General features: G+C 49.4%; 9 protein-coding genes across 9 annotated transcripts, besides 14 other annotated features; all 9 read right to left on the bottom strand.

Annotated features, from left to right (window-relative positions):
* Window positions 1–123: 123 nt before the first annotated feature.
* Window positions 124–5706, bottom strand: TraAM80_02111 (uncharacterized protein; the record flags this gene model as incomplete). Its single annotated transcript, XM_029379128.1, has 1 exon — window positions 124–5706. The coding sequence occupies one exon, from the start codon at window positions 5704–5706 to the stop codon at window positions 124–126; it is 5583 nt and encodes a 1860-aa protein (XP_029241011.1).
* A 280-nt stretch (window positions 5707–5986) lies between these two features.
* Window positions 5987–6036: a microsatellite.
* Window positions 6037–6172: 136 nt separating this feature from the next.
* TraAM80_02110 (putative variant surface glycoprotein) lies at window positions 6173–6739 on the bottom strand (the record flags this gene model as incomplete). The annotated part of the gene is made up of 1 exon (XM_029379127.1): window positions 6173–6739. The coding sequence occupies one exon, from the start codon at window positions 6737–6739 to the stop codon at window positions 6173–6175; it is 567 nt and encodes a 188-aa protein (XP_029241010.1).
* A 181-nt stretch (window positions 6740–6920) lies between these two features.
* Window positions 6921–6973: a microsatellite.
* A 159-nt stretch (window positions 6974–7132) lies between these two features.
* On the bottom strand, window positions 7133–7441 carry TraAM80_02109 (uncharacterized protein; the record flags this gene model as incomplete). The annotated part of the gene is made up of 1 exon (XM_029379126.1): window positions 7133–7441. One exon carries the CDS (start codon window positions 7439–7441, stop codon window positions 7133–7135), a length of 309 nt encoding a protein of 102 aa, XP_029241009.1.
* Window positions 7442–7594: 153 nt separating this feature from the next.
* Window positions 7595–7617: a microsatellite.
* A 257-nt stretch (window positions 7618–7874) lies between these two features.
* Window positions 7875–7907: a sequence feature (A-rich).
* Window positions 7908–7974: 67 nt separating this feature from the next.
* On the bottom strand, window positions 7975–8640 carry TraAM80_02108 (uncharacterized protein; the record flags this gene model as incomplete). The annotated part of the gene is made up of 1 exon (XM_029379125.1): window positions 7975–8640. The coding sequence occupies one exon, from the start codon at window positions 8638–8640 to the stop codon at window positions 7975–7977; it is 666 nt and encodes a 221-aa protein (XP_029241008.1).
* Window positions 8641–9633: 993 nt separating this feature from the next.
* Window positions 9634–9660: a microsatellite.
* Window positions 9661–9746: 86 nt separating this feature from the next.
* Window positions 9747–9789: a sequence feature (A-rich).
* A 123-nt stretch (window positions 9790–9912) lies between these two features.
* TraAM80_02107 (biotin/lipoate protein ligase) lies at window positions 9913–10647 on the bottom strand (the record flags this gene model as incomplete). The annotated part of the gene is made up of 1 exon (XM_029379124.1): window positions 9913–10647. The coding sequence occupies one exon, from the start codon at window positions 10645–10647 to the stop codon at window positions 9913–9915; it is 735 nt and encodes a 244-aa protein (XP_029241007.1).
* A 154-nt stretch (window positions 10648–10801) lies between these two features.
* Window positions 10802–10824: a microsatellite.
* Window positions 10825–10927: 103 nt separating this feature from the next.
* Window positions 10928–10967: a microsatellite.
* Window positions 10968–10976: 9 nt separating this feature from the next.
* TraAM80_02106 (uncharacterized protein) lies at window positions 10977–11285 on the bottom strand (the record flags this gene model as incomplete). Its single annotated transcript, XM_029379123.1, has 1 exon — window positions 10977–11285. The coding sequence occupies one exon, from the start codon at window positions 11283–11285 to the stop codon at window positions 10977–10979; it is 309 nt and encodes a 102-aa protein (XP_029241006.1).
* Window positions 11286–11458: 173 nt separating this feature from the next.
* Window positions 11459–11491: a microsatellite.
* Window positions 11492–11886: 395 nt separating this feature from the next.
* Window positions 11887–11912: a microsatellite.
* An 81-nt stretch (window positions 11913–11993) lies between these two features.
* Window positions 11994–12019: a microsatellite.
* Window positions 12020–12067: 48 nt separating this feature from the next.
* Window positions 12068–12493, bottom strand: TraAM80_02105 (uncharacterized protein; the record flags this gene model as incomplete). The annotated part of the gene is made up of 1 exon (XM_029379122.1): window positions 12068–12493. The coding sequence occupies one exon, from the start codon at window positions 12491–12493 to the stop codon at window positions 12068–12070; it is 426 nt and encodes a 141-aa protein (XP_029241005.1).
* Window positions 12494–12750: 257 nt separating this feature from the next.
* Window positions 12751–12776: a microsatellite.
* Window positions 12777–12971: 195 nt separating this feature from the next.
* TraAM80_02104 (60S ribosomal protein L29) lies at window positions 12972–13580 on the bottom strand (the record flags this gene model as incomplete). Its single annotated transcript, XM_029379121.1, has 1 exon — window positions 12972–13580. The coding sequence occupies one exon, from the start codon at window positions 13578–13580 to the stop codon at window positions 12972–12974; it is 609 nt and encodes a 202-aa protein (XP_029241004.1).
* Window positions 13581–13715: 135 nt separating this feature from the next.
* Window positions 13716–13739: a microsatellite.
* Window positions 13740–14006: 267 nt separating this feature from the next.
* Window positions 14007–14903, bottom strand: TraAM80_02103 (short-chain dehydrogenase; the record flags this gene model as incomplete). The annotated part of the gene is made up of 1 exon (XM_029379120.1): window positions 14007–14903. The coding sequence occupies one exon, from the start codon at window positions 14901–14903 to the stop codon at window positions 14007–14009; it is 897 nt and encodes a 298-aa protein (XP_029241003.1).
* Window positions 14904–15206: 303 nt separating this feature from the next.
* Window positions 15207–15239: a microsatellite.
* Between the last annotated feature and the right edge of the window lie 2 nt (window positions 15240–15241).

The following is a 15241-nucleotide window of genomic DNA, read 5'->3' as shown; positions in this document are numbered from 1 at the left end:
AGGAGGTTGCGTCTGACGCTCTCCTGCAGAGTTTCCTCCACCCCACCGGATAACTTGTTGTAACCAAGCACAAACACCACCAAGGCGATGGCATCAACGGTTAAATAGTAGACATACCAGTCTTTACCGACACCAGGGGTGGTAATTGCATTTCGCACAAAACCAGACACAAACAGAGGGACTTTCTGGTGCATTCCCATCACACCTTCTGTGCGGCTGACCACGGCGGAAGCCTTCGGTGAACGTGACACCTGCTCCTGCTGATCCTCCTCCGCCACTTGATCTGTCGTAAATGCGACATCCGGCGTAGAGAATGGTGAAGAAGCAGAAGAAGCACACACGGGAGGAGGAGTATTGTCCCCCACTAACGCATTGTGTATTCTCTGGAGGCTTTTCACTTTCCCTCGACTGCAAAATATCTTTTTGACTGTAGACGCCATTTGCCAGGCAGGTTTTCTGATGCAGCACCAGTGTAGCAAAAACAATGAAGTCCATTATAACATACGAGTGCCCAATCCGCTGCTTCCAATAGGCACCCTTCGACACGTGCAGAATCGTCCACGCCAGAAATTCGATAAGAGGCTGTGAATAGAAAAGATGGGTAAGCACAACATCAATCAGTTCCTTCAGCAGAATCCCAATTGCCACATAATAAAAGAGGCATACGAAAATAAAGTGGGGCGGAAAGGGATGGTAGGTGATCGCCACGACAAGAATAAAGCAAAACGGTATCAATTCCCATAAGCATCTTGAAAGCATAAAGTTAATCATTGTCGTAAGAAGTACCAACAGCACAGTGTGGCGCTCCAACGCTCGAATAGCAACCCAAAACAGGCGGCTGTAAATTCCTCGATAATGTGCAGCCGTGTGACGGCGTGGGTCATACGTGTGCAAGGCAAGCCAATCAGCAACCTCTGTGGCACCCATGTAAATTGCGCATTGAAGACGTGTATTTAGGCTTTTCTTACATTTGCCGCTACTGTCAGACACTTTATGCAAGCCACTGACGTTTTCCTCAGCTAACGCCTTATTCTTCGATGAGCATTCTCCTTCTTCCAATGGCAACCGCTGCGGCGCGGTATCATCAGCTTCCTCATCGTCATTCGCAGTACGCTGACGCAACTTCATGATTGCCTCATCATACTGCAATTTGTGTTTGCTGTTTACCAGCTGGTCCGCAGACATCTCAAAAGGAATGTTCTCCGGCTCCCACGCATCATTGACCCTGTGCAGGATGCTCCGTATCTCTTTCAGCTTCACATGAAGGGCTCGGCTTTTGGCGTCCACCAACCGTTGTTCCGCTTCATATTTTTCCCGCAGCCAAGTCCACAGCTCCTCGTGTCGAGAATGCCGCGAAGAGGTGCGGTCGTACATGTGCCGCAAAACCTTCGTATAACGGAAGTCATTGTAAACACGTGCTTGCACCGTCACCATAAGAAGAAGCAAGACATGCAGTGGGCCCAGCAGGAAGGGTTCACCTGCCTGCACAACACCCACAACTTCACTAAAACTGCAGTGCTCCACCAAAAACTGCCGCACGTACGGTGCATTGCAGACGACGGGGAGGCAAATGAGAAGCCAGTAGGCTGCCGATATGGACGGCCAAATGGAGGAGAAGCGCCAATGCAGCGTTTCCATATGTCCCAGCTGCAACAATCCAGCAACAAGCAGCAGGAGATTGATGACAGAGGGCGACGACACCACCGCCGCGGCAAAGGAAAAGACGGCTACAGGACACAAGTACGACACGGCAAAAACGATATGTGTCGTCACACGTCCAAGACAACTTGGCGGTGAGGCCTCCACAAAATGCGGGATGACACGGTCAAAGTTGTCACGTGGTAAACGTTGAAGTGACTTCACAGATGCTGCACGAACAAAACCCACCAGAGTGGTGTGCCCATTAAACTGAGATCGAAGCACAGAGAAGGACACAGCAGTGTCTGCAGACTGCTGACGATTTGTGTGAAGTAGCATGATGCCGATAAAACACCCCACAAGGGTGTGGTAGTGTGACACAAAAACCCAGTGCTGCCAGGTGTCACTCCCGTCGGCCATTTGAGAAAAACGCACAATCGTAGGAAACACGTTATGTGCAACATTTAAAAGTAGTGCGTATTGCCAGACAAGTATGAGGGAAAGCAGCAGCAGAATAAAAAAGCAGGGATACCCACGATACAATCGCTGCCGCCCTGTTGCTAGTAATAGCGGCAGCAGTACCAATCCCACCACTGCACCACTGCAAGAATTGCTGGAAGAGGCAAGAAGTATAAGCAGCGTCACTATCAGCCCCTCGTAGCCGGCGTAGAAAAAAAGTTGTGTACAGAAGACACTCTTCCAGCTGCTGCTTTCCGGACCTTCCGTGCGCTGACGACGTCTGATGTCCTTGTTAGCTCCACATGTGTGAATGCGCAGCAGCATAACAAAAAAAACTAACACGGGGCCCAGCACAAGCGCAAAAGGTGAATTCCCACCACCCTTTTCCAAACCAATAAATGTAGCAAGCGGTACACCACGGAAGCTGTACGTAATCTCAGTGACAAATGAAAACTTGTACGTGTATAGGACAAGGATGTGCAGCACGCAATAAATCAACACTGAGATATGAGTAAAGTCAAGGAGTAAAAACACCATGTAGACAGAGTTTAGCACTGTAAGGCGATACGTGGCGAGTAGAAAAAGCGACACCCACACCATTACTCCACCATAATCTGCGCCAAACGCGGCGATCCACTCGCCAAGTGTGTCCATCATTACAAGAAGACTCAGGGCGTGCCGGATAAAGCGCTGATCGCCACTGTCTAACGAAGGCAAAGAGGTGCAGTCCAAAAGCACAAATCTCTGTTCCCTATCACACTGGCCTTCGGGTGACTGTTGTTCTTGCTGCTGCATCATGCTCATTCCCCCACTCACGCTCTCATGGTGGTCAATTCGTTGCAGTGATGCCTCTATCTCGCGTTTCAGGCCGAGATGGGACATCGCCGTGGCAAAGGCAAGAAACCACGGTGCAAGAAAAAAGGTAAGCGGCATGTCCTCGCGCGCCGGGTACAATCCAATCTCCTGCTCACAACGACTAATAATGGTGGCGTTGCTGTTGCCGTCATCACTAGGGCAGAGGCGCTCAAAAAGATTCTCTCGTAGAACTTCCGCAAGCTGTGTAAACTGACACACGGAGGTCACCGTCATCACTATGCCGCTGTAGACACACGCAATACACCACAACGTCCCAAACAGCGGGTTCGATAGAGCAAGTGCGGCTGCGGATATGGTGAGGAGGAGAAAGAGTGCAAGAAACCCCTCCACAATAAGAGAGTAATCCAGAAATACGCCTAATGCTACAAACACTGCCGTGGCCACCGTCATCGTGGCCCGCCTGGACCACTGACGGGCGATATTGGAGCAGCAAAAACGGTCCCACTCGTGCAGTGAAACTACAGTCCCCCATGAGCGGCACACACGGAGCCGCAAGAACAAAAACGTCATAACAAAAATAGCCAAAATATATGGAACAGCCTCGTAGCGAGAACGCAGTGGAACCAACCCAATTGTGGCGTACTGCAACGAACCACCGGCAATGTATGTGGGAAGTTTAAAGAACCCACTCGCAAACGTAAATATAAGCTCAAACGCCGTCAAGCACATCAAATATACCACCACCAACATCCATGCATTGCCCGTGGACTCCGGAAGGAAAAAGTAGAGAATAAATAGCAGTAACACAGCGGCATGTAAAATATCCATGTGATATGTAAAGGAACCCACACAAAAAAGAAGTAGCAGGGCAATGAGAACGGCATGACGCATAAACAAAACCTCCGCCCAACGAGCATAATAAGATAGCAGAGGACGCTCTGAATCATGCAGCTTCTCAAGTAAAAGGACATCGCCAATTTGATCCTTGTACAGGCATCTAACCTCCTCAGCAATAGGTTTGCGCCCAACCAGAGAAACAAAGAGCTGCTCAAACGCCTCAAAGCTTTCAGGCAGGTCGGAAGGAAAATACGCAAGCAACTCTGTCACACGCTGAGCCCCCAACTTGAGTTCCGCAGCTCGCTGTACCCCCAGCGAATCCAAAGGAGCATGAACGTTACTGCAGTTATTACTATTCTCACTCACACTCCGCAACGTCATAAATTCATGAGGCGTATGCAAAGCTAATGCCGGGAATAATGATCGTGACCACGATGCTGACGACACAACGTTATCGTTCAAGTCACTTTCCTCTCGCTGAGCAAAACGGGAGTGGTGACGAGTAACCACGTAGGCCGCAAGCATCGCAAGAAATATATTCTCGCTGGCGATCAGCTGCACCAAACCCAGCCACTGCCCCTCGTCGCTCAAGAAGAGGCGTCGTACAATTTTTGGCTGGACCGTATCTGTGGCAAACACAACGTACTGGACATTGACGAGGAAAAAAGTGAGGAGCAGCGTCAGCCGCAAAAGAGACGCAAAGAGCTGAGAGTGCAGCAGCTGCCCTAGCATCATCGTCGGCAACAAACTCAACGAGACGACGGTTGGAAAAGCAATCATGTTGGCAGCCATGAGCGCCAACGGCATCAGGCGAGCGCTGGAAAGCAGTATCCGCAGCATCCATGTGCCAGCACAACCAAAGGCAACTACAACCCGTTCGATGGGGCTCGCTCCAATAGCAGCGCTGCTGCAAAGAGATGAACGTTCTGTTTGAGAACGCGCGTGCGATGACTCCACAGCAAGAGGCAAACAACATGTCCGATAGGAAGAAACACTACCACCATCACCACCAGCAGCATTGCCCACACGATTAAAAACTACTGCCACAGACGTACTGCGAACGCCTCCACCCACCCTACCACTGTTTCTTGGTACCTCTTCACGCAAAAGCGGGTTGTTTACATTCTGTTGTTGCACTTCCCTCCCATGACATTCCATAGCCATTTGGGCGAGAAAGAGTGTAAGCGTCATGAAGCAAAGCTGCACAAATCGACGAATAGCGATGTCTGCGGTCTGGTTATACAAGTTCGTCAAGCCGTACATGGGATCCACGTCAACCAGAGCATGGGCCACGGCAGTATTTTGGGAAACGCATGAAGCCACCAAAATGATGCAACTCGCAAATGTCCCACATACGGAGCAGACGTGTAGAACGAGGAGTGGGAAGCGGCCATGCCGAGAAGACAACGCCCCAAATATCAGTGTGCTCGCTCCGAGCGCCAAACAGAAAAAAGAAATCATGCCAATCAACAAGAGCGCTCCAGCCAACACAGTGGGGGCGATCAGTGGTGTGGCAACGCTCATGAAGGCCCAAGACATGGTTGTTGGCAGTGAGCGCACGCGTCTCATGGAAGAACGGCGTGACAGTTTTCTTCGAAATAAAGTAATAAACACAAGAATAAGTTTGGAGGGGATGCAGGCACCTGCAACAATCCACGCCTTGGCGCCCGGCCCTGCTTCATAGACGCCGAACGACTCGACTAAGACACGGTGGTCGCCAAAAAGCACCTTCCGCGCCGCGGGGGAGAAGACAGCGACTAGATTTACGATGAGCGTGGACAGCACCTGCAACAACGCAAATAAAAACGCCAGCAGAAGCACCACCGGGGGGGTCGCACCTTTTGAGTTTCGGAACAGCATCATGTATATGAGCAGAATGGCGGCTGGGATGTGGCCGCCCAACGCCGCTGATAACGTGAGCAGACCAGTAAAAACGAGGGCAAAGGAGTGAATCATTTGCCAATCCTATCCTAATGATGACAGCCAACAGAGAAAGACCCCACACACGCAGTTAAATGCATACACAACCTAAAAATACAAGCAATAGAAAACGAAAAAGAAAGGAGCAACAGCAACATTCACAATTGTGTAACATCTACGCAAAAAGGTAAAAAAAGAATATCAGAAAGTGTAGAAAATAAGTAAAACACGCACACACGCACACACAAATAGAAGTAACCATGCAACTGCGTGGCTCAGCGATGCACATGTATTCACGCCGTGCCGCTCCACGACAAACAACATCGACAACAAGAAACAAAAACAAGAAAATCATCATCAACCACAGTTACACTTGCGCCTATACTCACAGCAAAACAAGCATACGCAAAATCATTTTGCGTGCATGGAATACTACAGAGAGGGTATCAGCAGTAGAAATCATTCCCCACCGAAAAAAAAAAAAGGAAAACACACGGAATCATTAGGAACGTCCGTAAATGTTTGACCGTGCACCCTTCGATTCATCTGAGACGCCCCATCGCCGTTGCAGCTTCCCGTGCGACTTGATAAGATTCCACATGTGCCGTCGACGCCAATGACTTAGCGCAACATTTTCCACTGTATTCTCTGCTATGATAGACTGAATACGGGAGTTGACATAGTTGTCCATAGACGTCATCCCCGTGGCCTTCGTCTCCTCCGTCAGCACACCCTGACCCCATCGCATAATCTGATCATGGGATGGGTGAGAAAAAAACACCCCGCCGTCTTGCAGCGCAAAGGCACGAAAGTTAGGGGACAGCGTTCGCGTCGTAGGCACCAGCGACATATCGTCTGCAAAGACGTCTCCGGGTGGAGGTGGTAGCGGCTGAACACGAAAGGTGCGATCCTTCTTTGGTGTATAAACACTCATGCCGAAGCCTCCAAAACCGTAGCGAATGAAGCCACGGTTATACACACGGCCAAACCGTGTGCCCGCGTTGGGATGTTGCGACTTCTTCTTTTGGTGCGACTGCACCCGCAGCCACACCCTACAAAGACGCAGCATATTTCAGTGCCAGCTGCCTCCCCCTCGCCCCCTCCCTCTATGGACTATCGCCGCCACCGAGTCTTCTCGCCAACACGAATGGGTTTGGCGAACGTTTGATGCCAATCACACAATCCGAGTGCTTGCTCTACCTTGGTAAATTGCCGTACTTCTGCACGCCACACAACAGCCCTAAGGGTGCAAAAAAAAAAAAGAGGGAAAGGCAAATACAAGCAAAAGCAGAAAAAAAAAAAATAGCCTATAGACAAAAACGGGACGTTTGGCGGCAGCGGGAATCCCTGCAACAGCTCACATGCTATGGACAGTAGGGGGGAAATACAAACAAAAAAACACACACAACCGCACTGCATACTTTTGTAAAGGACAAAGAGTGAGAGCTCGTCAATCTCTCTGCTACTCGCAGTCGTCCTCTTCGGGGGGCATCATTGTATGAGTTATGGCACTACGTTTGGCGCGCAATGCCACGATGTGCTGTGGGACCACCACCTCTTCATTGGTGTACAAAAATTCCTGAAACGACAACGGCTGCTCCGCCGCAAAAGCTGTGGCCTGTCGCTGTCTAATTGTCTCCAAGTCGCGTGCCAGAGCGCTCTTAAGTCGGGACAGGGCCACGAGGATCTCCGCATTTGCCGAGGCCCCAGTTGCATCAGCCTCAACGTTCATACTGCTCTCGTTGTTGTGTCTCCCCTCTTCCTCTTTCATCGCCCATCTACGATGCAGCAACTATATAATATATTATGCTTGTGTATTCACTGTTGCGGTTATGGGCCTGACGGAATGCAGACCAAATGCACACACATGGACAAAAAAAGAGTGAAAGAGAGAAGAGATAGAAAATTATATGATCGCGTTTTAGTGTGTGTATGTGTGTGTGTATGATATCGACCAATTGGGGTGAAAGCGCAGCAGATATGCAATCACCACCAGAAACAAACACGTATTCAGATGTGTCCTTCCTTTCTGTGCGACGTCACCGCCAGTTCCATCACACACATACAGACACAGTCATTCACGCAGTGCATCAAGCGCTCCTTCCCCAGCATCCATGACAAGAGGTATTTTAAAACATGAAGAAGGTGGAGGGCAAATAGACATCAGGTGTTGTAACAGCACTGAAACCTGACACAAGTTGCCCTTTTGGTTTTATTATTATTTTTTTTTTGCTTTTGCCTTCCCTGTTTTTCAAACTCGTACGCAATGCCACAGGTGCAGTGTGTCCTGGGCAAAGCAGCACCTCACAGACCACCGCCGTTCATCGCACGCTCAAGAATGGCTTTCATGGCCCGCAGGTGCTTAACCCGCAGCGCCTCCACATCCACGTCCCCGTTGCTCAGAATAAGTGAAGGATCCTCCCTACGGAAGTAATCCTCTAGTGCACCCAGAACGGACTCATCCACACTCTCAAAGGCGTTAATTACTTTATCCACCTCCGCATTTGGTGCCGGCTGCTCGTCCGCCAGTCGCTCCCGCAGCCTTGTCAGTATCCCCTGACATTTTTTGGCGTCTGCGGCAAGTGCGGAGTCAACACCGTTAAACTTCTCACAGTTGCTCCAAATTTTTTCCACATCCGCTAACACCTGAGAAGCCTGGGAGTAGTGGCCACCCTCGGCAATGCGATCCAACACGGTTCGCAGCGACATGGGCTCCTTGACCACCTCGTAGTAGTTGAAAACACCCAAATCCAGTGCGTGTACTGGCTCCCTGAAGGGCGCCGACGCAGTCTCCTCTGTGTACAATTTGTACAAGCAGTCGTAGATGTCACGCACCTCCGGGACAGTACTGAGATCGCTACGAAAAATGTGTTTTCCTTTTGGAAGCGGGTGCGGGTGGGAAAGGGCGCAGTCGATGTAAGCGATCCAGTGGTTAATTTCGTCCACGGCTTTCCGGCCCGTAGAACCCATCTCTGCTTCGTTTATTACGTGTTACTCTCTGTTGCTCCTTCCGTGAGTGCGAGGCGGTGGTTTTCGTAAATCAGAACCACACGTACTGCGATATCTCGGAAGCAAACGACGTTAGATGCCAAATAAAAGATGCAGCGCACCTAACAGAGAGACACTGAGAAAACGAAGTAAACAAAATTCTGGGCCTGACCCACGTTTAGGCCTCTTCTCACTTGCTTCCTCCTCCACTGCGTGTGCCTTCGTCACCCGCGTGGCGTCAGCAGGAAAAATGGTGGGCCGCCGTTCGCTCCAAACCTGCTCCAGGTAAGGAACAAAGACGATGCTGCTTTGACAGAGAGGGAAAAAAGTAATGAAAGAGCAAGAAGAGACAAAGAAACATGGCGCACTCAAAAAACCACCGATGATCCCCCCCCTCCCCCCTTCAACTGCCACATACACACACACGCCCAAGCCAGAAAAAAAAAAAGAAGACACATACTTTTGCCCACGTCAACGACAAAACAACACAATCATCATTTTTTATCTCAATTTCCTATCTCCTACGATGCTTGCAAAATAATGTCAATCGTAGCAAGCGGCGGAAAGCAGCGACGTGAGGGAAAAAAACAACAACCACAAACAGCATTATTAAAAACAAAAAGGGAGAATATTTGCCAATATGATGCCGTCGCCTCTATTCTTGTAGAGAGAAGAGCACAGCAGCGGGGGATGCCCCCGTTGGGTTCGGCGTACCCCCAACAATTCCCACCCTTGCAGAGGAGACGCAAAGCGCACACCGAGAAAAAAAACGCATACGAAAGGGAGACGAGCACGTTAACGAGGCTCTCCTTTTAAGCCAGCAAAGCGGTAGTCGTTTGGGTCCACTGCAATCGCCAAACTCTTCCGCGCGGAGTGTAATAATGTAGGCGAGGGCAAGAAGGTAAAAGCAACGACAAAAACGGCAAAAGAAATAGTACTCATAATCTGCGCCATCCGAGCCCGCCCTCATGCTCAAAAAATAATAATAATAATAATAATAATGCGCAGCAATGCATCGCTCCCTAATTAATTTAGCTTCATCTGGGCTCGAATTCCCCCCAGAAGCTTCTCAATCAAGTGCGGAAAGATTTTTTTTTCTTTTTTCTTTTTATTTCTTGTTGTTGCTTCTTTAGTCATACGATACACAGACAAAAGACGCTGTGATTCGTACATGCTAGACGACGCAGTAAAAGAAAAAAAAGCGCGTTGACAAACAAATTACCTTCCTTCTCCCTGTCATTGTCCCATGCAGGGCTAAAAAAGATACTCCGCCATAAGTGTTTCCTCCGTGCTGTCTGGCTTCAAGACAGTGAGATGCCCCCATTCGTTCAGCCGTACAGCACGAAGTGGTTCCGGATCGCGTCCTGTCGGAGTGCGACGATGCAGAATAAGGTTTTTATCCATTGCCGCCTCGAAATTCTCCACAACAGCCTTGCGTGATACCGTCGTGTCTGAAATAATCTCAAAGTACTGCTTCCAAACGGCCCCAGCAAGCTGCAATGCTGTGATATTTGGCTGCCCAACAGCCGCTGCAGCATAATTCACAGTAGTGGAATCTCGACCGTTGTCTGTCACCGGAGGCGCCACCTCCACGTTCATACCAATACCAACCAGCAAGTACCCCCCTTCACTCTCCACAATACTTCCACCAAGCTTTTTGCCGTTGTACACGATATCATTCGGCCACTTCACATAAAAGTTGGCCCCGCTGACAATACTCATGATGGCTGCACGGCAGGCAAGCCCAGTAACGAGCGGTAGAACAGGAACAATCTCCGCCCTGATACTCGCTTCGGGGATGCAAAGGGTAAAGTAAAGATTGCCCTTCGGTGAGGTCCACACGCGTCCACCAGTTCCGCGCCCCTTCGATTGCGACTCCGCCAGAACGGCAAATGGAGCGCCTTTCGCGGCCGCCAACATCGCACGTGCAACCTCCATCGTGGAGTCCACATCACCCACATGATGAATGTTTGGTGCAACACCCGACATCGTCAAGATACTGGAAAGAAGTGGAAATTGCAAAAGTGTCCGCCTCCACGTTCGCAACTGTTTTTAATTTGTATGAGTGCTTCAGTTAACTTGCACTGGCGTAGCTTACTTCTTTGTATCGATTCCCTCACCTCTCGCACATCCATGCCGGGGGAAACAAACAAACAAACAAACAAAATCAAATAGAGCACAATGCGACGCACACAACTCCCACCGTGGTAAAAGAAGGCATGCATGCCCAGTACACGTCCTGCACACACATAAATCGACACAGACGATGATACAGATAGATAAAGATATATATATATATATATATATATGGAGCGTTATCAACGAAATGGGGTCGGAAAGCCTGGTTCGTCCTGCTTGTCCACCACACGCACGCGGAACCCTCTAAAATTCATGCTTGACGCCTTCGCACAGGCATTCAGTGCGAGAGACTTCTGCCATGGTGGCAAGGCTGTCTCGGGAACAAACATGAGCCCTTCTGCGTTTTTCTTCTCAAAATACTCAAGCTTCTCACGATTCCTAATCTCTTGACGGTCCTTCATTGTTGGCTTGTACGGTTCCCGACGGCGCATCAAAAGCATCTGGGCATTCGTAATCTTTGGCCGTTTGAGAAGCCGATGCAACGCCATGGCCACTATTGTCGCTCCGCTCTGCTATTTCTCCCCCTCCCCGGTTCACTTCACTGTCGAAGTATTCCCGCTTTTTTTTTTCCGCCTCTTCTTCTCGTTGAATGTCGACGAGGATGTTTCCGGGATTGATCCCCAAATAGCACGGACCTTTTTACTTGCACCGTGGTTGTTAGAAAAATAAGAAAACAAAATAATAATAATAATAAGACGCGAGAAACACGCAGATGCAAAATAGGTAAAAGCATGTCAATTTCTTTTTGTATGTTATTGCACATGCATGGGGGGATGCGTACACGCGTGAGTATCATACATTCGTGGGCATCATGAAGGAATGATGTGTGTTAGATCAATATGTAACTCAAATAAGGGCAAAAGACTGACACTACGTGAGTTTCCTTCTCGATATCTGCGTGTGTGCGCGTATTGTGTACCTGTCCTGCACGCCTGTGTGACGAAAAAAACATATGCATTTCCCTAATAGGAGTTAATAATCACCTTCATTCATAAACGAATAAAGAATTACCACACTTTCTTGCCTCGGTGTGAATCGTGGTAGAACCCGCTTAGATTACATGTGCGACTGTAATCATTTACACCTCCAAATAACAACAACAACAACAACAACAAGAGAGAGTCCGCTACTTCCAAGTTCAGCAACATAAAAAGTAAACATACTCACGATCAAAAACACGCATGTGTGCCTTCAGAATCACCACCATCATCATAATCATCATTGCATACATTCCTCCTCACGCACCAGTCAGTTTTCCCTTGTTCCTTTTTTATTTTGTCTGATTATTACCTTTTTTTTTTTGTGGCGGCGCATTCATATCCGTCGTTTCTGGCGTTGTTGTGACGGCAGAGTCTGTGGGTGGCTCCTCCAACGGCGAGAGTGAGAGACGGGCGATGTTCCGGAAGATCAAAAATACTAGCGTCAGTAACACAGTATGCTTTAACAGGCCAAAGAAAGAAGGCATACTATTAAAAGGATGGTGCCGCACGTACTGCAGCTCGTCGCGCAGACGAACGATTCGATACTTCAGCAACTTGGACTGCAGAGAGGCAAAGTCGGACGTCAGGCCGCTCGCCATATCCGTCCCATTTGCGCTGCATTGCGCTAAGGTTTCATCAAACGTCTTTCGCTGCGACGGCTCGTGTAGAAAGGCACTGACAGGTGTGCGAGCAAAACGGGCTGTGCGACGTAGCATACTGCCAACGGTTTTTCCCGCCCAACTGCTTCAAAATGTGACAATTGTTACCGTCGTTCACACACGCAAACACTCCCTCTAGTCTTATATATATAACGCTATGGGAACCTGCTAAGGTTTCAGACTGCTGCCTTTTGAGTCAAAAAGAGAAAAACGATAACAAAGAAGGCGTACGTCAGGGAAAACAGTCACTCCACCACCAGTTCCCCCTTCTCACTATCCTTGGTAAGTAAGATGAAGGAGGTGCAAGCGTGCTGCACACATGCAAACACACACACACACAGCAAAGGACCGAGTAGGAAATCAACCTTAAGGCACGGCAAAAAATAAAAATAAAAAAGGAAGCAGGATCTTGTCTCTCGTAGTATACAGAAAAACAAGCGAGGGCATTCAAAAGAAAGATGAGGAAGACAAACTTCGCATCACACACGACGCCACGCATACACTCCATTTTATCTTCATTTAATCCCATCTGGGTTTACTTCAGCTTGGCCTGGTGCACGGCAAGGCGCTCGCGGCGGGCCTTCAAAGCCGCCTTCTGGTTCAACTTGCGCACACGGCGGGTGTTGACAAGAGCCGGAAGCCATCCACCGCGCTTCGAATTGTGCAGGTGCATCGGCAGCGGGCGCTTAATGCCATTGCGGTGGTTCTTCCGCGACTGGTTGTGGTTCGTGTGGTTCTTCGACTTGGCCATCGGTCCTAACTTCCTTGAAGGTATCAAATGCAAAGGAATCACCAAAGCAAAAGGAGCAAAGTAAGGTCCAACGCAGATGGTAAAAACATTGGCAACAACAAAAAAAGAAAAAAGAAACGCACTCACGATTCCAACCCCTACAGGAACACGCCTACGGCGACAGAAGAAGATAGAGAGATGTCCTTTTTTTTTAAATTTTCTCCTCCTAATGGGGATGAACGAAGTAAAAATAAAACCAAAAAAAGTGAAAGAAAGGATCACTTTGGTCCATGCACCATCTGGGTTTACTTCAGCTTGGCCTGGTGCACGGCAAGGCGCTCGCGGCGGGCCTTCAAAGCCGCCTTCTGGTTCAACTTGCGCACACGGCGGGTGTTGACAAGAGCCGGAAGCCATCCACCGCGCTTCGAATTATGCAGGTGCATCGGCAGCGGGCGCTTAATGCCATTGCGGTGGTTCTTCCGCGACTGGTTGTGGTTCGTGTGGTTCTTCGACTTGGCCATTGTTGATCCTTTCCTCCATGCAACGAACCCCCCCCCCCCACCACCACCACCAAGCAGAAAAAAAAAGGTAAAAAATGGAAATAAGCAGAACAGGTTCTATTTTGTTGATTGCACTTCTGTGCGTTCATTCCTTGCGCCAAGAGCAGGATCCAACAGGGATGCCCCGTAAGGAATGGCGAAGAGGAGGAGAACGCAGGCCAGAGCGCGCACACACACAGAGGGTCATACAAGCTTGAAGTCACAGTAAATAGCGAAAAAAAAAGGGATAACGCTCAAGGCAAAAACAAACACCACCGCGGCCACAATCAATAGGGAACAACTACCTTTGAAGTGAGTGAAGGCTGACCCGCTTCACCTGGGCATCAATGAATTTCGTGAAGATGGGTCGCAGGATGTAGCCAAGCTTACCAGAAACTGTTGTTATCACCTCACTGTCGCCACGAAGCGCACCGTCCAGACAGACCTGTGCACACACCTGCGCCGGCACACCGCGACGTGTGTTGCTAGCAGCAAAGTTTCCAGCGAGTTGGGCCCGTTGATGAAAGTCGGTGTCAACGTAGCCGGGGCAACACAACGTAATTGACACCGCCGTCTCCCCGCGTACTGCGTTCATGAATCCCTGAATAGCATGCTTAGATGCCGTATATGCGCTGCGATATATTGAGGGCAGCACACCCGCCAAAGACGACAAAACAATGATCCTAGACGGAGCTGTCGCGGAGTTTGTGTTTTCCAGCAGTGGTAACAACTGCTGAAGCAAACGGACATTCGAAAAGTAATTAATCTGCATCATCTTATCACAGTTGTCGGTAAAACTTGGATCACTTGAAAAAGCAGCAATGGCACCCGCCCCAGCGTTGAGAACCAAGTACCTGAGGGCCCCATGCCTCTCCCGCACAACATCCCCCACTTTGGTGGTGCCCTCCACTGTGGCAAGGTCGGCGACGACGTACTCGGCGGTTGGGGCTCCCAGCGACAAGCACGAGGCCTGTGCCGCACGCAAGTTTGCGACATTGCGACCAACAAGCACAACGTGACAACCGGCCCTGGCAAAGAGGCGCGCGAATTCCAGACCAATGCCAGAACCACCACCGGTGATAACCGCAATGCTGCCGGGTACCAGCTTGCCTCCACGGCGAAAATAAACGCGATGCAGAAGCAATCTTATCAACAAAAGAGCCACGGCAGAAGCCAGTACGGTCCTTGTTCTCAACATGGTTATAGCTTGTGCAAATGCTCACCTTTCCTTATTTGCTCTGAGTATTGGTGTTGCTTTTTTCAGCTTGTTGGTAGACCACCTACTCGCCGTGTATGAAGTTGCACACGTGCTCGCGTGGTGTTTGGTGTGGGAAACAGTGACAGAAGCCGCAGGCAACATCAAAAAGAAAAAAAAACATCTTCGTGTTGTTTGTGACGCCTTAACGGTGATAGGAAAAGACGTCACTGTTTCGTTGCCCAGCGGAGAATATCGCATCAACCCCCTGTTCGTTCGCCCCCGTATTTCTTTCCGCTCCTCCCGTATATATATATATATATATATATATATATATATCG

Source organism: Trypanosoma rangeli, assembly GCF_003719475.1.
Source record: "Trypanosoma rangeli strain AM80 chromosome Unknown Tra_15.4_contig_00046, whole genome shotgun sequence".
Lineage (NCBI taxonomy): Eukaryota > Euglenozoa > Kinetoplastea > Trypanosomatida > Trypanosomatidae > Trypanosoma > Trypanosoma rangeli.
The sequence above is the reverse complement of the archived record's forward strand: the minus strand, read 5'-3'. Positions and strand labels throughout refer to the sequence as shown.